This window comes from Megalops cyprinoides, chromosome 5 (genome assembly GCF_013368585.1).
Source record: "Megalops cyprinoides isolate fMegCyp1 chromosome 5, fMegCyp1.pri, whole genome shotgun sequence".
Taxonomy (NCBI): domain Eukaryota; kingdom Metazoa; phylum Chordata; class Actinopteri; order Elopiformes; family Megalopidae; genus Megalops; species Megalops cyprinoides.
In genome coordinates this window covers 1,871,117-1,897,184 of record NC_050587.1, presented here as the reverse complement: position 1 = coordinate 1,897,184, position 26,068 = coordinate 1,871,117, and the positions used below count along the sequence as shown (strand labels likewise).

At 42.6% G+C, this 26,068-nt stretch overlaps 1 protein-coding gene across 8 annotated transcripts in view; it reads right to left on the bottom strand.

Moving 5' to 3' along the window:
* The window catches only part of cdk5rap2 (CDK5 regulatory subunit associated protein 2), a 53,569-nt gene extending 28,135 nt beyond the window's left edge, over window positions 1-25,434 (bottom strand). For all 8 annotated transcript variants that reach the window (XM_036528447.1, XM_036528450.1, XM_036528454.1 and 5 more), the window contains exons 1-17: window positions 25,223-25,434; window positions 21,366-21,436; window positions 19,692-19,756; window positions 18,375-18,485; window positions 17,151-17,227; window positions 16,696-16,819; window positions 15,499-15,665; window positions 15,009-15,165; window positions 14,579-14,632; window positions 11,552-11,686; window positions 11,329-11,448; window positions 11,135-11,227; window positions 10,421-10,660; window positions 9,822-9,992; window positions 9,617-9,718; window positions 9,191-9,328; window positions 8,917-9,096 (exon numbers count right to left, since the gene is read on the bottom strand). In XM_036528447.1, the coding sequence (XP_036384340.1) occupies window positions 8,917-9,096; window positions 9,191-9,328; window positions 9,617-9,718; window positions 9,822-9,992; window positions 10,421-10,660; window positions 11,135-11,227; window positions 11,329-11,448; window positions 11,552-11,686; window positions 14,579-14,632; window positions 15,009-15,165; window positions 15,499-15,665; window positions 16,696-16,819; window positions 17,151-17,227; window positions 18,375-18,485; window positions 19,692-19,756; window positions 21,366-21,436; window positions 25,223-25,275 (2,058 nt within the window). In that variant the 5' untranslated portion in view covers window positions 25,276-25,434. The remainder of the gene's footprint in view (window positions 1-8,916; window positions 9,097-9,190; window positions 9,329-9,616; window positions 9,719-9,821; window positions 9,993-10,420; window positions 10,661-11,134; window positions 11,228-11,328; window positions 11,449-11,551; window positions 11,687-14,578; window positions 14,633-15,008; window positions 15,166-15,498; window positions 15,666-16,695; window positions 16,820-17,150; window positions 17,228-18,374; window positions 18,486-19,691; window positions 19,757-21,365; window positions 21,437-25,222) is intronic.
* Between the last annotated feature and the right edge of the window lie 634 nt (window positions 25,435-26,068).

Below are 26,068 nucleotides of genomic sequence, written 5' to 3'. Positions count from 1 at the left end.
GGGGTTCAAGAGTTACCCTGTTCTAATGGGTGTTAGGGATTTGCACTGTTGTTCTATGGGGTCAAAGGGACATTTTGTTCTAACAGGGAATAGAAGTTGGGGATCTACTGCACCAAATTTTTATTTGATAGTCTTGTCTACTTTATTGTCAAATTCATGGAAGGACACACTGCATGCATATACAGGTCAGAACTCAAAGTATTCAAATGTAATTTTTGTAATCTCATCTTTAAAGTATGGTTAATACATCTCTGAATAGGCTAGCTCCGTGTTTCCCAACCCTGCTCCTGGAGGCACACTGTCCTGCATATCTTCTATGTATCCTTGCTGCTTGACAAAGTCAGGTGTGCTCAGCTAATCAAAAGTGCCACTGATGAGTTCAGTCAGGTAGGTAGAGCAGGGATAGATAGAAGATATGCAGGACGGTGTGCCTTCAGGAGCAGGGTTGGGAAACGCTGGGCTAGCTGGCTGCCAAGTGAATTCTGTAAGCTGGAATGTTAAATCAAAACATTACGCAACATTAAATTACAAAACGTTACGCAAAAAGGTACTTTTACATCTGAAACAACTTAATGTGGGAATTGCATTCCTTCAGGAAACTCATTTACGCACTGTGGATCATTTTAGACTCAGAGGAGGATGGATAGGTCAGTCTTACCACTCCAAATATAATTCGAAATCTAGAGGAACAGCTATCCTCATTAATAAAAATGTCCAATTTTCTATGTCAAGGGTAGAAGCCAATACCGCAGGTCGCTATATCATAGTAATGGGTAGATTATATAATATTCCTGTTATCTTGGCTAATGTTTATGCACCAAATTGGGATGACAGTATTTTTTTTACCATTTTTTTTGCTGCTTTACCAAGTATAGATACACATCATCTTGTTTTAGGAGGAGATACAAATTGCTTTAAATCGCAGCTCACCCAAAACAGTGGCACCATGTAAATCAGATGCTGCAATCCAATTATTTCTCAAAACATATGGAATATTAGATGTTTGGCGTTTTCGTAATCCTACATCCAGAAGTTATTCCTTCTTTTCACCGGTTAATAAAAATTATTCAGATACTCACTGTGAGTATCAAGCAATAGTTGTTTCAGACCATGCTCCCTTAACAATGGCCTTAAATATCCCAGTTACACACTCTATTTACCGTCCCTGGGCGCCTTAACACATTATTATTGTCAGACGAAAGTTTTATTACTTTATCTCAACTGAAATAACTAAATTCCTAAAATACAATCAGACCCCAGGAATGGCATCCTCAATTATATTGGAGTCAATGAAGGCATATTTAAGAGGAGAAATTATTTCATACAGTGCACAGATTAGAAAAACCCAAAATGAACGCCTCCAAAATTTGGCAGACCGTATCCTAGATTTAGATATAGCGCTTGCCCATACTCCCCTACCTGACTTATTTAAACAAAGATTGACATTACAAACTGAATTTGAGCGGTTATCAACAAGATATACAGAAAACCTCATCAATAAAACGGGATGTGGGAACTATGAGTATGGTGAAAAGACCGGAAAAATTCTTGCTCGCCAATTACGACAAAAGACTGCAAATCAACATATACATGAGACAGGTATCAGATGTATAGACCATTCTGAGATTAATCAGTGTTTTCATGAGTTTTATACTGAACTATACACCTCAGAATCACGTAAGGATGAATCTGTTTGACCTTTTTTTGATAAGACTGAAATCCCGAAAGTTGATGAAGAGATTGCAGCAGATCTGGAAAGACAATTCTCAGAAATAGAACTTGTTACTGCAATTAAATCTATGCAGAATGGGAAATGGGTCCAGGACCGGATGGATTTCCGAGTGAATTTTAAAAAAAAAAAATTGCTAATCAGTTTGCCCCGATTTTGCTGTCTGTTTTTGAAGAATCATTTGACTCGGGCGCTTTACTTCCAACAATGCAACAGGCAGTCATATCCCTTATCCTTAAAAAGATAAGAGTCCTTTAGAATGCAGTTCATTTCGACCTATTTCACTTTTAAATGTTGATAGTAAAATATTAGCCAAGATGTCAGCCCATCGACTAGAATCTATATCACCCTCTATTATATCAGACGACCAAACCGGATTTATTAAAAAACGTTATTCATTCTTTAATATACGACGCATATATAATATCTTGTATGATCCCACCCCTCCCGATACCCCAGAGGTACTAATATCACTTGATGCCGAAAGAGCATTTGATCAGGTGGAGTGGGATTATCTCTTTTATACTCTGGAGCGGTTTGGATTCGGCCCAAGATTGATCCATTAGCAGCCGCAATACGAGGTGAGACTGCTATCAAAGGTGTACAAAGAGGGCTCTCTCTGAACATAAAGTATCCTTGTATGCGGATGATATGCTTCTGTATTTGTCAGACCCCTTAGTTAGTATTCCAAAATTTCTTACTCTCTTACATGAATTTGGCAAAATATCTGGACATAAAGTTAATTTACAAAAAAGTGAGTTGATGCCTGTGAATTTAACAACCCAACAGATCAATCTCAATTCATTTCCCTTCAAAGTTAGTACTTAGGAATTTGGATAACACATGATTAAAAAAATTTATATAAAGTCAATTACCGTCCACTTATAACTCGCTTAAAACAAGACTTTGAGTGTTGGGACTTATTACCACTATCTTTCGGGGGCAGAATAAATACAATTAAAATGAATGTTTTGCCAAGATTTCTATACTTATTTCAATGTCTTCCTATCTTTCTGTCTAAATCTTTTTTTTACTCATAGACAAAATGGTAACCTCATTCATTTGGATTGGAATAAGAAAAACCCAATAATCCATGGCGGATTAGCCTTACCCAACTTCCAGTATTATTATTGGGCAGCTAATATCAGGGCTATGTTGTATTGGACCAAGGTATCATCTGATGTTACTATCCCTAAATGGTTGTTGTTGGAGAATTTGTCTTGTGGACCAGCCTCGTTATACTCCCTGCTATGTTCAGTATCTCCACTGCCTGAACCGATATCCAGCTACTCTTCCAACCCAATTGTAAAACATTGCCTTAAGATTTGGACACAATTTAGACGATCATTTTCACTTATAGAATTTTCAGTTCAAGCCCCTATTGTTAATAACATGTTTATACCTTCTATCAATAAACAAGGCTTTAATACTTGGATGAGAAATGGGATTGTTTCATTTAAAGATCTCTATACCAAGGGTAATTTTATGTCCTTTGAACAAATAGTACAAAAATTTAACATCCCACGCTCCCATTTTTATAGATATTTGCAGCTTCAGAATTTATTATCTTCCAATTCAACCCACAGACGCTCTCGCTCTCGCTCCAGACGCTCTCGCTCTCGCTCCAGACGCTCTCGCTCGCTACCTGCTGCTCCTCACCTGTTGCTCGTTCCCCGCACTTCCTGTTGCTCGTTTCCCGAACGCCAGACGCAAGACGCCGATCGGTTAGGACCCAGCCAGGACCCAAACCCGGAGTACTCGCTGACACTACTTTTCGACACCCTCGCAAAAACTACGTAAGTAGCCACTAGTTACGTACAATGGCTTCTCGCAGCTCTGTTTCTCCAATCCTTAGCTCTCCTCCCTCTCGCTGTCTCCCCTGCTCTGTGTGTAACATGTTTAGTTATTCCTTCTCCGCCATTACGACCAACTTCACCTGTATTAAATGCGAGCTTAACGCTAGGTTGACGGAGAAGGTAGCAGAATTAGAAGCACGCATCCGCACCTTATACGAGATTAAAGCTAGTGAAAAGTTTATCGAATCCTTTTCAGTACCGGATGCGTCAATTAGCCTTTCCCCTAGTTCAACCCCAGCAGAGCCTCCGCAGCAAGGCGAGTGGGTTACGGTTCAGGAAAATAGACGCAAGTGCAAGCCCCCGGTGCACCACCAACCCTCGGTTCACGTTTCCAACAGGTTCTCCCCCCTCAGTAACACACCTGCTGAGAAACCTGTTAAAAGAGCCCTGATTATTGGCGATTCTATTCGTGAACGTGAACGTAGAGACACCAACGACCATAGTCAATTGCATTCCTGGAGCCAGAGCTTCCGACATTGAAGCCAATTTGAAAGTGCTGGCTAAAGCGAAAGGTAAAAGTAAAGCGAAATACTCAAAAATTGTTATTCACGTCGGCGCTAACGATGTTCGCATGAGGCAATCGGAAGTAACAAAGTTAACTATTAAGTCGGGGTGCAGGATTGCCAAACAAATGTCGGATTCAGTAATTTTCTCTGGCCCCATCCCCATGCGGCGCGGTGACGAGATCTATAGCAGATTAACGTCACTTAATCGTTGGTTGTCTGAATGGTGCCCCTCTAACAACGTGGGTTTTATAGATAATTGGCACAAGTTTTGGGGGAGGCCTGGTCTTTTAAAACGAGATGGCATCCACCCCTCGAGGGAGGGTGCAGCTATCATCTCTAGTAACATAGATCATAGTCTGAATTCCACTAAACCTTGACTTATCAGGGCCAAGGCCAGGCAGCAGACTTTCTGTCCTACACAGTTGTCTGCTTTTTCCCTGGAACCACTTAAAAATCCCATAGAGACAGTGTCTGTTCCACGACCCTCCGTCCCAAACTTCTTAAAAACATCCAGTAGGGGCATTTGTGCTGATAATTTGATAAAAATTAAGTCTGCCAAACCTGAAAGTACTACCTGTAGACAAATGGTCCTTAAGATTGGGTTAATAAATATCAGATCGCTACAACCTAAAGCTTTATTAATAAACAAATTGATTACTGATCACCAATTTGATATCTTATGCCTGACTGAAACATGGCTTAAACCTAATGACTTTGTTGCTCTCAACGAATCAACTCCTCCCAGTTATTGTAATCACCAGGTCCCTCGACCTACTGGTAGAGGTGGCGGCGTTGCTGCTGTACACAGCTCCAAACTCTGTGCCACCCTTAAACCTGGCTATAACTTCCATTCATTTGAACTATTAGTACTTAGCTTTGCACATCCTGACAAGACTGCATTTCAGCTATTTACCCTTGTTATAGTTTACAGGCCACCTGGCCCTTACAGTGTTTTCTTATCGGAATTTGCCAATTTTCTATCTGACCTGGTTGTCAATATAGAAAAAGCTGTAATAGTAGGCGACTTTAATGTCCATATGGATAATGAACATGACTCGTTCAGAACAGCATTTTTGTCCATCATCGAATCCATTGGACTCTATCAAGCTGTGGACAAACCCACACATTACCGCAACCATACTCTTGATTTGGTCCTCACATACGGAGCAGACATTAACCAGGTGGAAATCATGCCACACAATCCTGTGTTATCCGACCACTATCTCATCTCTTTCAATTTACCACTAACGTGCTTCACATACTCGGAGCCTAGATTTTCTTCCAGGCGCACGTTTTGCTCTCTTACAGCAAATGCCTTTATCGACGAGCTCCCTACATCATACTACCTGCACAACGAAATCTCCTCTCAATTGAATCCCCCCAGCTCAACTGAAATTAATCTACTCGCGGACAGAATCGACTCTACTCTGCGTAAAACTCTAGATGCCGTTGCTCCCCTCAAAAGGAAGAAATTCACAGACAAGAAGCTAGCACCTTGGTATAACGACCATACTCGTGCCCTCAAACAAGCCACACGAAAACTTGAAAGAAAATGGCGCTCCACCAAACTACAGGTTTTTCTCCTGGCGTGGAAGGAAAGTCTCCTAAATTACAAGCATGCCCTCACAGCTACCAGATCCAAATATTTCTCTACTCTGATTGAGAGAAACAAGGACAATCCTAGGTACCTGTTCAGCACTATCGCCAGATTAACCAAGAGTCCTGCATCAGTTAACCCTACCATACCAGCAATTTATAGTAGCAGTGACTTCATGAACTTCTTTGACAGTAAAATCTTAAAGATAAGAGACACAATACAAAAATTCTCATCAACTTCTGGTTCCTGCCTGGCCAGTCCCGTTCCAGATTATGTAGACATGTCTATTAGGCCCGCCTCGCGCTTTGACTCTTTTATACCCATTGAATTTGGCGACTTTTCTTCTCTTCTCAATTCATCTAATAACTCTACCAGCCAACTTGACCCCATACCAACTGGCTTCCTAAAACAGCTATTGCCTGCAATTGGCACACCACTATTAAATCTTATCAATGCCTCTCTTATGTCTGGACACGTACCTCAGCCCTTCAAAGTAGCAGTTATCAAGCCTATTCTGAAAAAGCCTAATCTTGATCCCAATGACCTGTCAAACTATAGGCCCATCTCGAACCTTCCATTCCTCTCAAAAATTCTGGAAAAAGCGGTATCAAAGCAACTCTGTGCCTTTTTACACTCTAACAACATTTTGGAAGTTTTCCAGTCCGGATTTAGACCTCACCACAGTACGGAAACTGCTCTCCTGAAAGTGCTCAACGACCTTCTACTCTCCTGTGACAATGGCTGTATCTCTCTTCTTGTGCTACTAGACCTAAGTGCAGCCTTTGATACCATCGATCATTGTATCCTCCTTGACCGCCTCGAAAACCTGGTTGGCATAAGTGGACATGCCCTATCTTGGTTTAGATCTTATCTATCAGAACGATATCAGTTTGTCTCCATCAACAACGAATCCTCCGCTCGTTCCAGAGTAAAATATGGTATACCTCAAGGATCTGTGCTTGGACCTCTGCTCTTCTCGTTATACATGTTGCCTCTTGGCGATATCATCCGTAAACATGACATTAATTTCCACTGTTACGCGGATGACACTCAGTTATACATATCAGTCAAACCCGATGTCCCTCTGAATATTTCAAACATGGAGGCCTGCCTAACAGATGTAAAGAATTGGATGGCCCGAAACTTTCTCCTCCTCAACCCGGACAAAACCGAAATATTGGTCATAGGCCAAAATTCAATCAGGAGCAAACTCACTCATTTTACATTGGACCTTGATGGTGTCTCCCTTGCCCCGAGTGCAGCCATCAAAGACCTTGGTGTTGTTATTGATCCCGAGCTCTCCTTTGAAACTCACAACTAACACCTCTAGGACTGCCTTCTTCCATCTGAGAAATATTGCTAAGATCAGGAAAATCGTATCAATTAACGACGCTGAAAAACTAATCCATGCCTTTGTAACATCCAGATTAGACTACTGTAATGCCCTCTTGTCAGGATGTGCAAACGTCTCATTAAAACCCCTTCAGCTGGTGCAAAATGCAGCTGCTCGAATCTTAACTAAAACTAAACGCTTTGAGCACATCACCCCAGTTCTGGCCTCTCTCCATTGGCTACCTATTAAATACCGGATCATTTTTAAAATACTCTTACTCACATTTAAGGCTTTAAATGGGCTTGCCCCCCCCTATCTTAAGGACCTTCTTCATCCGTATCTTCCGCAGAGAGCCCTTCGCTCCCAAAATGCCGGGCTTCTCACCATTCCAAGAGTGGGCAAAACTACTGTAGGCGGTAGAGCCTTTTCCTATCAAGCCCCTCTCCTGTGGAACAGTTTACCCTCTGAGATTCGGGGAACAGACTCTCTCTCCACCTTTAAGTCTAGGCTCAAAACATATCTATATAGTAAATCCTTCAGCTGAGGGACATGGCCTGGTGCTGGCGTGGATCATAGAGTCTCTGGTGGACTAAGTGGTCATTGCTTTCATGGACCCTGTGCCGTGATCTGGTGTTGACTGTCTTAGGGTCGCCCTCATGACTATGCCGGTCCCTTGCTTCCCGTCCCCTAGGTATGCTGCCATAATGTTAGCCTGCCGGGGTCTTTCCTTGTTGCACACCTTTTTCTCTGCCCCTCCTCTCCTGCCTCTCTGTTCTACATCCCTGCCATTCTTATCATCCACTAACCACTGTTTTCTGTTTGCTTCCTATTCCCTGCTCCGGGCTCCTGTCCGGAGCTGTAGCCCAAGCGTCTCATCTCGTTTTCCAGTCCTGCTACCTCGCTGCCCTGCCCATCAAAGCCAACTGCATTCCAAGACCCGGACATCCTAGGAGACATTCTTATAATCACTCTACTGTTAACTGCTATTGTTTGTCAATCACAAATGTACATTGCATAATTTTGTGTCTAACTATCTGCCCAGTGCCGGCCAGAAGCAGATGGGCCCCCCCATGAGCCCGGTTCTGCTCAAGGTTTCTTCCTGATAGGGAGTTTTTCCTTGCCACTGTTGCCTTGCTCTCAGGGGGTCTCAGGCCTGGGAACAATGTAAAGCTGCTTTGTGACAACTTGTGTTGTAAAAAGCGCTATACAAATAAAAATGAATTGAATTGAATTGAATTGAATTTTCTTCCCTACCACTCAAATCTCTATTAGATTCAATAATAGGAATCGACCCACATTCCAAATGAGTAATTGGCACTATATATTCTTTTTTAAACTCGTATAGTTCTGATGCTTTGATGTCAACAAAAAATCAACGGGAAGAGGATTTAGATACAGAATTAACATAGCAAAATGCCATAAATAAGATACATTCCTCCTTAATTCGTTTATAACATGTAATAATTCAACTTAGCTAACCTTACTTTAGACCAATGTAAACGGTGAATAACTAAGTTTACAGCAGACATATGTGATCCCACATGTAACCGGTGTGAGCAAGGACCAGCCACCCTCTCACATATGTATTGGCTATGCCCAAAACTGAGTACTTTCTGGCAATCAATTTTCAAGGTTTTGTCAGAGATCCTGAAAGAACCCACACCCGTACCCATCTCCTATTATTGCAAGCTTTACAACCCTGTTGGCCAAGCGACGTATCTTGCTTAAGTGGAAGGAAAAGTTTCCTCTAACCTTTAAAATTTGGATAAAGGATGTTATGCACCATTTGATATTAGAATGAATGTGAATGAATGTGAATGAATGCATTAATGTATGCTTATGCTTATGTTTGTGTATGTATCTTGACCTCTCTGAAACAGTTGGGGACAATTTACCTCCAAGTCCTTGGTCTTGGCCTCGAGAGTGTGCTGCAGCTGGGAGATGATGGACTCCTTCTCCCGAAGGGCACGCGCCAGGTTCTCCTCCAGTTCTTCCTTGGCCCTCTGCAGATTCTTAAAGCTGCTGACTTGGTGCTGGAGCTCCACGTCCTTCTCTTTCATCAGGGTATCCAAGCTCTGTGGTACAAGATGGTAGCATTTCAGAACATGTGCTCATGTAAGAGTTTGGCATATAGCACAGCATTGAGCTCAGCTCCAAAAGGAAATGTACATTGATGGTCTCTTCATTGTGAGAGAGAAGGTTCTTCAGTCTTTCCAAGTCTCTCTCCTTCTCGCGCAAAGACAGCTGGAGTTGCCGGATTTCATTGTCTTTTTCCTCAACAGCAGCAAACTTCTCATCTATTGCTTGCTGTAAAGACAAAGACGCCATTATCAGCTGCATATGAAGAAGGAAACATGAGTGACAAATATCAGAAGACATTATATCACATTGTAATTAAGCAGATGACAATAATATATAACTGTTCATACAGCTGAATATTTATTGAGGCAATTGTGGGATAAGAACCTGGCCGAAGGATACAACAGCAGCTCTCCAGCAGGGAATCGAACCAGAAGCCTTTTGGTTACGAGCCCTGCTCCTTACCACTACACCACACTGCTGCCCACCCACCACAGCAGGCATTAGGACCCACACCTCTAGCGCCTTCTCCTTCTCTTTGAGCCGCTCACGCAGCTTGGCCAGCATGGTGTCCCCGCCTGCAGGGCCTCTGTTCTCATTGATCATGTTCATGTACTCCTGGGGACAGAGGGGTGGTGTGTCACAGGTGGGGCACTTTGTGCAAGTCTCGCGGGCGCGGGTGATGAATCTCACAGACGCAGGCGGGGTCGGCCGTATGTACCTGCAGCTGCTGCTCCTTCTCACTCAGGCTGGAGGTGAGGCGCTGGATAGTGAGCTCATGACCCTGGATTTTGCACTTGCTCTCCTCCAGGAGGGCCTGGTACAGCTGCTCCAGGGCGCCCTCGCTCTCCCCCACTCCCTCACTCAGCTTCTTCAGCTGGTTGGTCAGGTGCTGCCAGCAATAACATGTCATTTCAGAGACACCTTTTTTTAAAATCCTCACATTTATAAGCATTTCCTGCTGTGCAACAATAAAGAAGACTAAATTTCAGCAGCTCTCCTGAACCTCGGAGAAAACAAAACAAAAAAGGTTCAGGGACAACAAAGGGAGAGAGGAAAAAAATCATTCATTCATTCACCAGAATCATTTCTTTCAGGTTAAATGACGATCATTTAACAAGGCACTGTAAACCAATGGTACACTACAGATTCCAGATATCCCCCGCGTGGGAATACATGACACATTTAGAGGAAGCTAAAGGCCAGGCGAGTTCAGCACAAAGATCAGAGTTTGTAAACCATGCCTAACAGAAGAGCTGTCCCCAGTGGCTGAGACAGAGCACCCCCGGCTTCCGAAGGGAGGGTGTAGAGCATGCTCACATTGATGGCCTTGTCCCCCTTCCTCTTCAGCTGGTACAGGTCATCCAGCTCCTGCTGCAGCTGCTCCTTGGCCTCCTGCAGACAGCGCTGCTCCTGCTCCTGCCGTCCCAGTGCCCGCTGCAGCTTCTGCGCCTCCAGCACCTTTTTGTGGTGCTCCGCCTGCAGGTTGGCCAGCTCCGCCTCCAAGTTCATCAGCTCCTCCTGCCTCACCGTCAGGAGGCTCTGGTGCTCCTCCACACCCTGGGAGAACAGAACAAAACGATACCATGTGAGAGGAGAAAGTAAACCACCATCTTCACATGTTTAGGCCTTTAGACGGGGAAAAAGAAACAGAAATGGATGAAATGGAAAAAAAACAAATAGAATGGAATGGTATCCAATGGAAAAAAAATCTCTGTGCCTAATAGCATAAGGAAGTACCATAGTGAGAGCATAGTGTAGAACGGCTGGGAATTAGGCCTATGTTTGTAAAGGTTGAAGGTTTGAATTTCAGATGGGACATTGCCACCTTCAAGGAATTTTTACACTCTGTCTGAACCATTTCAGCAAATATTATAAGTAAAATGTAAGTCAGCTGCAAAAGGGGCATCAACTATGCAACTGCACAATGTAATAATAATTGTATCATAAAGGACCAGGCATTTTGGTCAACTATTACCTTGTTCCACATTTCTTAGGTTTTCTTCATTTCACCAAAATAAGAGAGAAACTTGCCTGGTTCTTTTGCATCTGTGCCTTACGCACAGCCTGCCGGGCCTTGGCTAAGGCCTCATCCTTGCCCTCCATCTCACGGCAGAGCTCTTCAATCTTTAAAACAGAGATAAGGGGGATAAGTCATTGCCAATACTAATATCACAATCCAAAGCCTGTTTGTTGTTTTTGGCTTCAGTGAAGGGTGAACAGCTTACCTCTTTGTCTTTCTCCTTCAGAGCAAGACTCAGGCCTTGGATTGTTTTGTCTCTTTTCAGCGCATTCTTTTTCTCTGAGGCCAGCTCCCTCTCCCTTTCCTCCAGTTTACCACTCAGCATCTGAAAAGAAATCAAGATTTTATCTCTATTGAAAGTCGCAGTGAGTTCATCTTTACAGGAGCAATCATAAGTTATAATCACACATGTATTTTTAAATGAGCACCTTGTTTTGATTTTCTGTATCTTCAAGTGTCTTGCTCAGATTCTGGATAGCACCCTTTGTGCTGTTCAGCTCTTCACTCAACTGTTTTGTAGCCGCCTCCAACCTGGCCACTTCATTCTGCTTGTCTACAAAACTCTGAAAAATAAGCAATCATTTCACACCAACTGTCTCCAAAAATATCACACATAAGCTCCGTATCCAAATAAACCAACTCTTTTTCTATTACTTGGCCACAATTCCTCTTTCCACTCTTTTAGCAAGGCAGTTGACATCAAAATTAAAATCCTCCCATTGCACTGTGATGAGGCATTTTAGATCTGATTACCTCGACTTTAAGTGGCCTGTACTCATCATTAAATTCATCTGTCAGCTCCTGTAGGGACTGCCACGCTGCAGCCTCTCGTGCCCTGTTCTCTGCTGCCACCTGGCTCTGGGAGTAACCACAACCTGCTGCGGGGGGTTGGATGGAGGTGTACTTCAGCAGAATGGGGATCTTACTCTGGGGCCAAATCGGCAAAGGCTTCCACTGGATGCTGTGGAGCAGCTTCAGCAGATCAGAGATCAGGGAGGCCTGAGCTGGTGAGCTCTGCTGTGTGTCCCTTCTCTGTGCCCCGCCTGTACGGTCAGTGAGAGGTGACTCAAAGCAATCACCTTTGAGCTTCTGTGCTGCAGCACTGGGAGAAGGTGACGCTTTCAAGGAAGAGTGGGACTCAAGGCGTTGCATGATTACAGGATGCAGGGTGGAGGAGCGGTCCCGAAACCCTCCAGACGTGCTGCTGTTTCCATGGACAATGTCCAGGTACATACTCTGGGAGTGGCAGAATATCGCCTTTGGGGTAGGGCTCCTCATGGCTCTGTCCTCAGCCACCCTTCTGATGGCAGGACGCCCCATGCCAAGGTGGGCTTCTGCATGGTCTAGGGGCTCGAGACTGGCCCGCCTCCTAATCTGACCCTCTGTGGATGCAGCAGCATCCTTGTCTTGTGGAACCATGGTGCTGCTCCCCTTCTCAGAGGACCCCTCGTCTTGGACCACCGACTCACAGGTAACGAGGCTGTGAGCACGGGTTTTGGCTGGATCACTGTCCCCCTTTCCCCTCTTCCCTTCGCCATTGTGGCATCTGTACACGTGGGAGATGGAAAGAATCAGGTTCTCCTTCCCAGCTTGCAGTTTCTGCATCTTGGCGCTGTACACCTCCTTCAGCTGCCCAATGGCCACATCAGCCTGAACCACCCTCTCCAGCATGTCGACGCACTTTCCACAGAGGAACTCTGCGCAGCCATCGCGGGTGATCTCCAGGCCCAGCACATAGGACAGGATACCCTGCAAGTTCCTCTTTCCCACGGTGCTGAAGATCCAACGGCAGTGGCTCCCATGCAGCTTGCTCCCGCACATTCGGCAAGGGTCCTTCATGGTGAGCCTGCCGACGTTTCTGACACAGAGCTGCAAAGGAGTCGGACTGCCAGCCATGCCTCTGCAGAACTTGTTGCTCTAGGTGGAAATGCTAAAACACTCTTTCAAGCAAATCTGATAATCCCTAGTCACACCAAATCCTCTGAGGCCAATGTGATCTGCATTACCGCACATGCCCTCCTAATACCCCCCTGTTGAAAACGAAGCTGCCTTACACCTGCCCCTACCCTTCTGAATGCATAGATGTAACTGTCCCAGTCATACAGAGACAGTGCGGGACGCCAGTGGTGTGAAGCTAGTGGCTGTTTCCCTGTCATCCTGATTTGGCCATCTCCATGGCCATTCTCCTTTCAGTCCTCTCTTTGGCCAAGCAGCTCAAATCTGCTTTGATTGTGAAGATTAGAGACAGGGCCGTGCCTGCTTCACTGCTGGCAGCTGCTCAAGTTCAGATCCCAGGCAGTGGCAGAACAGGGTCAGGCTCTTCTCACACAGTCTGCATGACAAAGCACAATCCCCTTGACTACAGACCACCCTCACACTCCACTTTTCAAGTGGGTTTTATCAAAGCAGAACATGTACACTGTCATCACTGCTCAAGAAAGGCCTGGGATTCAGCTCATTCATTTGTGTTTCCGGTAACAGGGATGGAAATCATTGTTTTGGTTTGCATAATAATATTGAGATACAAATTATTATGAGTAGCACTTCTCAGGCGATGTCCAGCAATTTTTCTGAAAGCAATGAAAATAGTCTATAATAATTTATGAGTGGTTTTTATACATTTGGTTTATATGTGGTTTTAACTTATTTGTGGAAATGCAGGGAAAGGATGTTAAACATATTGCAAATGAGTCACCCTTGACATGTCACATTTTAATGTGAATTACAGTATGATACCATCTATTTCCATCCCTGCAATAAGGTTTCACTGATGAAACTCAAAAACATTAAAAAAAAAAAAAAAAACACCTTATCAGTGTGAAAGTTCAAACATGAACTTGGAAATCAGGGAGAACCACTTTAAGAAGCACATTACAGTTAACTGACCACTACTGACCACTTTATTAACTATACTAATTTAATTTTTCGATACTTCTGCTGCTGTACGATTTTCTTTCTTCACTCAGCCTCTCAGATATGGCTGTATTTCCTTTACAAGGGCATCCATGCATGATGGCAACCTAAATTCATATGTTACATAAAAGAAAATGGCTTCTGGTAATTAGTAACAGCAACTGCATGTTGAAATTATTATATAGGACAGAATGCATTTTCCTTCACAGATGCCATCTACAAACAACCACTTCCAGGAGCATAGCATATATCCATTTTGTGCCATGTACAAAATATGTCAGCGTGGGAGGTTGTGAGAAACATATTACTGCAACACAATGGCTGGAGCCCTGCCCTGAGGGCCTGTTACTGCCATTTTGATACACCTCTAAAGAAGCATAGTGAAGTAACAGAATGGATCCTCCTCCAATAACCACAAAGATCTGCACGCATCCCTCTGTCAGAGACTGCTGTTCCTTTTCCAAGTCCCACTGACATGGCCAGAGACAGTCCTTTCACTTCAAACATCTTTCTTTATACAATTTGATTATTAAAATAGGTACCTGAATCTCTTTTTCATTTTTGACCCTCTCACGCTGAAGTTCTTCTCTCAGAGCCTATACAAACAAAACACACAATACTTTAGACAAGCCCATTTACTTAAGCACATTTCAGCTGCAACACAACCAGAGGATTTAAGCAATTTCCTTCTCAAGAACCATAATGACAGTGAAAATTACACTAGGGAAGATGGACAGTGGAAGTGCCACATTTCAGGTCTGTACATCATCCATTACTATGCTCACTGTGTAGTGGCATATTTACCAATAAAATGCAAGTTAATGAAATGGCTGGGGTATAAGTGGGGTTCTTACATGTTGTCAACTACATCTGGAATGAAAGGCTTACTTCTCTCTGATTATATCTAAGAAGCATGCCTGCACTCTGTTTTCTTTTCCTAACTAACCAATGAGAGCGAAGAGGAGCCCATACCTGAAGCTCCCTATCCCTTTGCCCCATGAGAGCAGAGAGCTGCCTGACTTGTTCAGAGGTGGGCAGGTCACCAGAGCCCTGGTCAGGACAGTTCTTCCTCAGCTGTTCAATCACTGCATCCTGGTTCTTCAGGGAAAGTCTCAGCTGCTCAATAACACTGTTCCAAACACAATTAGAAGGGAGTTAAACACACCAACTTCCCTCCACTTCAAAAGAACACCAGATTGGAACGAGGCCAACCACGTTTCAATCTAAAGTGACCACAAAGGTTTTCAAGCATTGCAACCAATTCATGTTTAGATTACACTAGTGTTTGGATTTCCTAAAAAGTCAGAAAAAAAAAACTTTTCAATAGATGGATCAAGGGGAAGGGTGATCCCTCATGACTAAGACTCCTTTAAAGTAAGACTCCTTCACAGTTAAGACATACAAGCCACCAATTTTAATAAATAAAAAAGGAAAAAAAATACATTTCAGGTGTCTGCCCTACCTGTTCTTCTCTTGCAAGGCGTGGTGTAGGTCCTGAGGGGGGGCGGGTGTAAATGTTCCAGAGAGGCCAAATGTCAAAAGCTTTTTCTCCATGTCAATGTTGCGCATCTTTTCCTGCTCTGCAATAGCTGCCATCTTCTCAGCCTCGCCCTCAGCTGCCTTCAGACTCTGGATGAGCAGTGACAGGAAACAGCAACTTGTGTGCTTACACATCATCAGAGGAGCTCCACCATGCAGCAAGATGATATTTGAGAGTCATGGCATATCTGGAGTATACAAATGTGGAGAACTAACTATAGGGTAGGGGATGTAGTCTAGGACTGAAATTACCAGCGATTTTTCTTTAAAAACACACTCACAATTCAAATCTGCATTAGAGCACACTGTATTTAGCAGGATCAATCATTACAGACACAGGAAAAATTGTACAAATCCAGTACAGATCAAGAATATAAAATTAAATCAAAATTAAAACCACAAGGATTTCAAACTGAATGGCTGTCGACTGAGTCCATCTGTGGACAGTCCAAGGACATTTTTACATTTTTTTGTTAATGCCTTAATCATAAAACTTATTTGAAATCAATTTTCAATTATTCACTTATTTGTATGCTTATTATGATTCAACGTAAAGGTACTGTAAGGATGCTTCTGAAAGGTCACCACAGATAAGAGAATCCATACACAATAACGTTTGTGCGAAGGATGAACAGAGCAACGCAAGTACAACTGTACATGACTGTACTTTTGACAATAATGCCGGAGAATAAACACAAAAAACTTAAGATAACATAAGACAAATTGCCCTCATTTCATGGACCTAGATATCTTAATGCATATATGGTTGTTTATCTGCAGCCTTTTCAATTACTGGGACATTTCTTTCCCTAAATGCATCCATAAAAGACCATACAAGAAAACTTGTAATACTTTATTGGTATACCTTACATAGATTCAATTGTGTCAGACTAAAAATGTACAATAACTCACAAAAAACTGTCAAAATAAAAAAAAAAACCCTAAATATGCTGCAGACTAATTTTCCAACCCTTTGCAGCCCAAGATGGATTCTTTTCTGTTTTGGATTTGGGAAAGAGTAAATCGCTAACTGCAGTGGTCCTGAAAAAGCACATCTACCGTGTGGCTCTCGTGTTCATTTCCCAGGCTATTCCGCCTGGAGATAATGAGAGGCAGCTACCTCCTCTAGCTGCTGGATCCTCTTGTTGAAGAAGTCTCTGAGCTGGTCGGCCTCCCTCTGGGCCTGCTCCTTTGCTCGGGAGGCCTCTCCCGACTCCTTTCCAGCCAGGCTCTCCAGAGCTTTCCTAACAAAAACAACACCGCACAGACCACACAGGCTTTGTTCAGTCCTTACACAGAAGCCTATGTCAGAGGAAAAAAATGTCAACACCAGATTTTAACCAAAGTGCTTTCAAAATACTGAACTTCAGAACTGATATATGGATCATTTACATGCGGGGCCCATTTTAAAATGGAAAAAGGGACATTGCAGTGGCTCACAAAGACACTGACAGCTATTCACATTTTGCTCTTTTCCACAGGAAGGGAAGAGGGGGGGTCTGCAGAAGCAGCACTGATTGGCTGAAAGGATGCCTTCTTCTCCCACTATGAACAAAGTGAACAGTGTGCACTTACGAAGCAGACACCAACAGCTCCTGCTTCTCAGCTAGTTCTCTCTTCAGCGACTCCACCTCCACTTTCAGCTCAATATTCTGGGGAGACAAAACACACCTTAAACTCTGAACCTGCATAAGAATGACGTAAGTGGCCAAAATTCTACAGCTATCCAACACAATTTTATGAACTTTTGGAGAGCAGTTCATTTTACAGGGCTCTAAATGTGAAGTGACAAATCCTGCGATCACCCGGGTAACAGTTCAAAGGTTCATAGGAGATGTTTCAATGATCTTATCATGAAATCAATAAGAAAAGAATCAAAAAGTGGCTGTATCCGAATAATAATCGCTCCTAGCATGATAAACTAAATACTACTGCTAAGGCCAACTTCTGACAACTGACAACCAAGTCAAATATGGACAGATCTGTGGGTGATGTATTCTTAGTTAAACCAAAATCCAAATGTGAATAGCAGAAAACAAAACATATACAACTATGATAAAAAACACAGTCCTTACTGTGTTCGAGTGAGAATAACAAGGACCCACTAGAAGGAGAAATCTGACTAAAACTCTTCTACAGACAGAAGCCCATTGGGCACTCACCCAAACAAATATCTGAATCATTTGGACTGAATGAGGGCAAACTACATTACTTCAAGCAAGCCCTCACATTCAGTTAAAATCTGTGAGAATACATCATTGTAAATCAAGAGCAGAGTGGTTATATCTGTCCAAGCAAAGTCATCTCAGCAGGAAAAACCTGTTACATCTGTGCTGAATAAACTGGTGAGCAACTCAAAGAACAGAGGAAAGACCTCTAACAGTTTTTCTACATGCTTTTCTTGTGTGCGATATTTATTTTGGATAACATAGCGCAGGTCATCCAGTGTAAGAACTAGTCAAGGTATAGGACCAATAATAATCAATCAGACCAGTTAAATTTTGATCCCTGTAAATAACATGAAAAAATCTCAGTGATTCAGACATGCTTCCTCTTTTTAAAGTACAGTATTTTCTACCACTTTTGAACCTTAAAAGAGAATGTATATTTAAATGGACAGATCACTATAATGGTTGGCCTATTTAGTTAGCCCAGATCAAGCACACATTTTCCTTGGGTCATTGTTCTGCATTCAATACTCCAACATCCAAGCACTTTCTTATCACAGAGCTGAGGGATGTGTGTGCAAACATGAGCTGCATGCTTCTATAAAAGCACTTCTATAAAAGCTCTAATCACCGTCTTGAATATATCCTCTGTGGAGTCATCAAACTTCTGCTGCATCCGTTCTTCCAAGAAATAAATGCGGAGCTTAAGGTTGAAATTTTCTTTCTTCAGACCAGTGATTTGCTGAAAGAAACCAATTATATTAAGCTTTATTAGTGAACGAGACAACACTTTTCTGACAGACAAATTGGTCTGAGACTGAGACAAAACTGTTCTTTGTTTCCCCTTTTTCTTTAAAGTGACTCTCATTAGTCTATTGCTCATGGAGGCATTCATACATATATATGAGTCGCAGAGGACATATGAAAACAAATAAACACTGTGTGTTTCATGGAGCACTATTTTGCTGAGATAAAGCTCAGTAATTTGACATGGCTCCCTGCTCCCTGCCCAAATGTGGCTGCGTTACCCAGCCTGCAGAGGCTGGGGTGCAGCGTGGGGGAGGGGCCAGGGAGCCAGCAGACTGTGCATCATTGTGCTCCAGGCATTTAATTCTCCACATCTGGGGGGATGCAAGTCTGCCGAGTCTGAAACACTCTGCAGCCACCATCAGTCTCACATCACCCATCAAGCAAAATATCTGAAGCTATAACGACCTATTTAAAAAAATGGTTATTACCCAGTATAGAGGATCTGCGATTCATTGTCTTGTGGCCCGATGCCAGCTAACATTATGGAGATCTGGTTGCTGCTGCTACAGCTGGGGCTGACTGCATGTGTACTGTTCTCTGTTCGTTTTTTTTCCCCCCATTACTGATTTTCCACAAAAGCATGAGAATTAATAATGCATAAAAGCCCTAATAAAAAGATCTCATGTTCTGTGCAATTAAGTATCACACTATACTGTTGATCTGGTTTCAGGACACAATGAGGTACGTGCAGCTTAAATGAATGTAACGCACAATCAGATCAGCCTGAACAGAAGTCACACCTGCACCCATTCCATCCCATTCACACAGTTAGCAATGCGTCACATTTGATTAAGCTGCCAGAGTAGATACTGACACCAAGGAAATATATAACTTTCCCAGAGGGCAGACAGACTGAAGTAAGAAGATCACCATCAGAACCTACAAACAAGCTTGTTATGAAAGCAACACTTAACTGAAGCAACCCTCAGCTCAGCATGTGGCTGAATCAGTATCAAACCTTAACTGGGCCTCTTCTCAGTGTAAGTTGAAGCTGCTGTGTTAACACTGCTTTAGTGCAAACTCACAAATCACAGAAACTCAGTGTTTGCATCTCCCAATGAGAGCACATTGTTTACAAGAGATTTGATCGCAAAGTCAAAACACAGAGGAAAGGTCTGAATGTTCATAGGTCACTTACATTTTCATAGTCCTTCATGGTGAGAGCTTTGGTGGGCGACATTTTCTCTCCATGAAACATGGATGCTAGAAAACAGGAGCCACAGGATTTGTGTTTAAGAAATACAAACCTCTACTTCAGTGAGTTTTTCCCCCAAATACCCATTATTACTTTCATTTATGCAGCTCTTATCTGAGACATGATTTACACAACAGTACAATGGCCGTGCTTCTATAAATGGCTCTGGCTCAAATGGTTGCTCTCGGGAAGAACCCAAAATAAACAGACTCCAGTGTTACCATGCCCTCCACAGCCCTGCTCACGTAACACCACATACATGAACAGGACAACTTTCAGCCACGGTGAATGAGCTCTACAGTGTGACTGTTTACTTTGTCATTCAGCCATTAATTTTCCTTTAGCAAAGACATGTACCTTGAGTTTGCTGCAATTTACTTTGACATTTTTATGATAAACAGACATTTTTATGTGGTTCAAGTCAATTACACTCTCACATGACAAACAGCAATTCTTTCCACACCAGCTGCTCCACCACTGCCCATTTAGGTGAATAATGTTGCATGCCCCAATAAATGGGTTTAGACCACCATATGTGCATCACTGAGCCAACAACACTACAAAGAGATCTACCATATTTGGATACTATTCCGGTACCAATCATTTTTAATGTGTTGTTCTCAGCAGGGATACCATTACCTTAACAATACTGCTATTTGTTCCAAACACGTATTTGGCACACATCAAGAACAAATTTCAACCTGAAATAACCCTATGCCTCTTCACCAAATATAAAGACCAATCTGTCCATATCACCTCCAACAGAATTCCCACACTTATGTGCTAGATGTCACTCTGTATAAGAGCATCTGCTAAATGCATGTACTGTAATGAATGTAGCACTGAATTTTACTTAGCAGTCTTTTTCTTTCTGGTGAAATTTCATACGGCTGTTAAATGTATTATAATCTAATAATGTGACATTTAAATAAGGATTACGCTTTTTAAAGGTATTAATGCAGCAACTGATAATTCACATTGATTTAGTTGCTGTTGCTAGAAACTGTCCCCCTAGCTACTTTGTCATATGGACTAAACCTTTGAAAGGATTAATGTTGTTACCGCCATCAAAAATATAATCCAAAATACAGGCAATACAGGCAATCATACAGCAGCATATATTTAGTGGTATGTTTGTTCGACCACTGATGTGTAAAAACAACAGTCTGTCTCAGACATTCACCATCTTTAACATCATTAATATCTCTGGTGTCATGCCCAAAATTCTTGCTGAAATGACTGCGTTTAACATTTTCGGAAATTAGGCCACACACTGGAACACTTCTGCCTCCTTGCACTTATCATAGTCCTGTGAGAGCCAGACAGATGAAGGAACAGCGGCAAGCTCACACAGCTATCACACAGCAAGCTCAATTCATTATGGAAATGACCATAGTTAGGTAGATGACAATGAAGCATATTATGTGTTAGTGAAGTTTAATCTGCAAAAATGCAGGCATGTTTAACAGCTAATTTCACAAGCTTTGAAAACTTCAATGTGATCAGCTTGTTCGGTTCCATCATGTGTTAATGCCTTGAGTGGACCGAGTGTAGAGACACAGGTGAGAGAGAAGTGACACAGGTGATACAGATTTAGATGTAGAAGAACATCTGTACCTGTCACAGGCTCCACAGCAATACCTCCCCTGTCTCCAACCAGCTCTGCATCTGGCAGCCTAGACATGGTGCTGAAAAAGTACAATTCACTCAGTGAGGAACACATTCAAGTTATCCAGTTTCAGAACATGAACAAATGACTCAATCAATACACATGAGCCACAAGAAAAACCACTGTGTGCAATACAGTAAAAACCAGTGTACAAGTTATACCAGTGTAAAAGAGCTCCCCCTTGGTTGGCATGCTAGGAAAAATGTAGTCGAGAGCTATGGATGTATTGGTCCCTGCCCTTGTTTAGGTTTTGGAAGCACAAAAGGCTTAAAACACTAGATTTTGCAGTTCTGTAATGTTAGATACATTTATTTGTGCTCACTATCCATCTTGCCAGCCCAGCTGACTATGTACCAGTCACAGGTTGGATGGCTCCCATGCCTCACAAGGAAAAGCGAGTGTCACTGTTCAACAAACAACAAAGTGTGACCTTTCTGTCACCAGCATTCGTCACCCAAAGGAACATTCACAAAGCTAAGTGAACTCACGTAGTCAGCTGACAGTCCAGACAACACAGTGCAACTCAAAGCAACCCACATAATACACCAAGGTGACATTCATTATGCACTGGAATACTAAGGCTGAGCAGCCCATTCCAGGCCATTCCAAGTGGAGTAATGATGAACCACTGAGGAGTGCTCTGTGTTCTGCTTTTTTGCTTTAGGGCTCTGACTTTTGGCTCTAATAACATGACAGCTCTCAACTACCTCCTTCCTCTCTTATGAGAGTTCACTACTTCTCTTTGCTTTCAGCCTGGCTTCTGTCCGTAAACCACCCTACTGCAATGAAATGTGTGTGATGGTACAGACGCACAAGAAGGGCAAGTGCTGTCGGGCTCTCACTCGCTCTCTCTCTTTCTCTCATACACACACAAATGTGCACAAACGCATGCACACGCACACTCACGCATGCATGTTTGACAGTGTCAGGTTCAGGATGTCAGCCTTGGTGGCCTGAAGTAGACAGTGTCTACAGTGTCAGAGTCAGCTGTGCCCCATTTCCTCACACTGCCACCTGTCACACCTGATACACAGACAGGACCCCTTTAACCCCTTCTGTGCCACTCGCATTGACATTAAGGCCATAAACTAGCAGTTAAATCTCCTAAATCCTAGACCTACAGAATGCAGATAATACACTATATGGACAAAAATATTTGGCCATACCTGTTTGTCAGGGTTTGGGCTAGGCCCCTTATCTCCAGTGAAGGACAATCTTAATTCTTCAGCATACCAAGACATTTTGGACACACAGACATTTTTCCCCACAGCAGGCCTTAATTAAACTCAGTAAACTAAACAAGATTTAACACTGAGAGAATACTGTAAAGATCTACAAGAAATGGACTGGACCCTGAGTGAAACTGACCCATCTGATGGACGGGCTTGTCATGTACTCAAAATTTAAATTTCTTAACATTAACATTGAGCAATTATAAGCCACCAAAAATTACAGCAAATCTTCTAGCTACATAAAAGTAGCTAAGCAATAATTTGTGGTTGTATGTGACAAAATATCATGTCTATGGGCCAGTAGTATTGGGAGTATTCTGCTAGCTAGCAAACGGTACGTAACTGCTTTTAACCCGACATCGGAACATTAGCAGCTAGGTGGATAGCTAACGACAGGATGCTTAACTGTCTTGAATCTCCCTGGGCAGCCATCATAGCACAAATGACACAATAACTTCCTCTTTGCAAGTTCCCCTGTCGACATAAACACAAAGATCGCAGACCCGGCGTAAAATTAAACATGGACGTAGCTCCGTTTATACTCACATCGTATCCACGTTTAGCTAGCTAACTGCTCGTTAATCTGTTTGTACGATTAAGATTAATAGGCACACCGTAAAATTTAACCGGAGTGAAAACAGTCAAGTTTCAGAATGAAGTAACGCACACCGCTCCTATCAGTTACAGCTTGAATTACTGCAGCAGCAAGCCACCTGGCTGACCTGGTCCAAACATGTGCGCTCCATTACTTATTTATCACCCAGCAACATAGCAAATAAAGTTAGCCCATGAGACAGATAGCATCCTCTTTGAAATGTTCCAACCAAGATAACCCCTTGGTTTAGCCAATCCAGATGTTAGGTAAGGTAGCTAGACAGCTAGCTAGCGAACGAACATATCTGAGCATGTGCCTCATCTTAGAATTAGAACAGAATAATAGATACATACCCGGCTGACTAGCTGTATTTTTACAAGGAGCATATGGTGATGGTGGTAGTAATGTGAATACGATGTTAGCGAGCTATCCAGATAAACAGCGCTGTAAACCGTTAGATACTTAACAAAATCTACAAATCCAGAGAGAAGTGGCGAGCAAGCAACGTTAGCTAAACATTTCGTTTTTATTTGATTAACGTTTTCTAACACTGTGTCACTATCAGATAGGTTGCAGTTAGAAAGGTACAATACATACACCGAAAGGTTAGCGAAGTTAGTTTAAGAGCCTGTCAGCTAGGTAAACAGCCGCAGCAAAGAGTTTCCGCTTTCCTAAGGCTTGGTCCTGCCTATGACAGTAACTGTGCTATGATGTGTTTATGATGACTCTGAGCAATGCATTTATTGTGGGGCGGCAGTGTAGCAACAGTGTAGATCTAGTGACTAATGGTAGTATAGCTGACTTCCCTTGTCTTGTCAGGTTGCACAAGTTAATTTGTGGTAGGGCTTGAGCAGTGTTATGCTCACACTCACTGGCCTAGGAGTGTTGTTAGCCTGGTCCGACACTGTCCAACTTGAATGGACACACTTCTGTTCTTTTGTGCTAGATGTCGCCCTGGATGAGAGCATCTGCTAAATGATTGCAATGCAATGTAATAATGTAATATAGCATAGTGGTTAGGAGCAGGGCCTGTATCCGAAAGATTGCCGGTTCGATTCCCTGCTGGGCAGCTGCTGTTGTACCATTGGGCATGATGCTTAACCCAGAATTACCTCAGTAAATATCCAGCTGTATAAATTGATAGCATGTAAAACTAGCCTATGTAAGCCGCTATAGATAAGACTGTCTGCTAAATGACAATAATGTAATTTAATGTGATTGTGTCAACCAGTTAGCTAGCTACCTATCACAGCTGACGTGCTGTGGAGTTCTCTTGGAGCGAGATGGAGTGAGAAATATTTCTCTAAACCAAGCTAATTCTAACACGTGCAGACAACGTAGCTACTTCCAGGACAACGCATATGATTTTTTAAAAATAACGTTAGCTTCATTTCTATGCTATTCCAGAGCGCAACATACCTTCGCTAGTTTCGCAGCTATATTTAGAGAATGACATTTCAACGGTCGCGGGTTATCACATCACCATAGTCATTCAACAAACGTAGCAAATTAGTTCCCTTGCTTTTTACCTAATAGCCTGCTCCATAGTTTATTTTCAGATTAGACTAACCAAAAAATAGCTAGTGTTCGCTAATTAAAAAAAACACAACGAAGAACAACTAACGTTAACTTCTAGATACGATAGCAAGCTAAGGAAGGGTTATAGAACGTTAATATAACACAGATCAAGTTATGTTAGGTAGTTAGTTTCTAAATCAGTTCCAAGCCATTTGGCTGGCTTTGCTATTTAGCTGGTTACATGCACACGTCGCTATAAACAATCCTAAATCATAATTATCGCTAACTCACCAGCCGCACAGCAGCCTCTTCTCAATAGCAGCTAGCGGTACCTAACTAACTGCCTACACTGAGTCACAGCAGTACTTTTAAGCTTCGACGCCTGCACCTAATGTTAGCCACCTTGCTAACATACTATCTAACTTTGATATTCTTTGCGTTGCTGTTCTGTGTCGCTTACCTTCCATTAATGTCCAGAGGTAGCGTCTGGTCTTCCCCCTCGACAGAGTCCATTACTGATATGTGGTTAATAAAGTTATATAAAAGAAAAGTCGTATCTATTAGTATTCAACCCCCCATTTATACGAAGGTGCTGTCTGTACCCTTACAAAGCAAAATCGAAATTCCAAAATTCAAAGCAAACGTTACTACCGCCATTTTAGTATTGGTGACGTCACCATCGGTGCAACGTTGGAAGTCTGGGTGGTGCCCGATGGGACGATCGCGAGGCTTTCAAACGTCCCTGATTGGGCAAAACAAACCATCTTTTTTGCCATTGGAGCGCAACGTAATGTTGCAACAAAGCTGCAAATATAGCACCACTACTACACAGTGTCGACTTGTCTATAAAGCCAGGTTAATAATGACGTAGTGCGTGTGTTTAAGTAGTTCTACTGTGATTGGGCCTTCTGATACTCAATACTGATCATTTGTAGGTGTTGTCATTGAGGTACACGTATTTTCATGCAGCATGCTCATTACATGATGCTCAATAAAAACCCCTGGAAATGCTCTGTTCGTATGTTTTATACATATTAAACGAACACTTTATTACAATTAAATTACAATTCGAAGAATTACAAATCCAAAAGGGAAATAGGTTTAATGTTAATTTCTAATAGAGCTTATCCTCATGGTATATTTGTCCAGGTTGTGGACATTGCATAGCACGTCACATTAGCGTCTGGAAGAATATGTCCAGTATTGCACTGCAGACATTAAAAGTTCTGAACTTCAGAGAGGCCAGTCCTTTCTAATACAGTGCCTAATTGTTTGTAGATATGCTATTCTCTAAACATCTATCTAA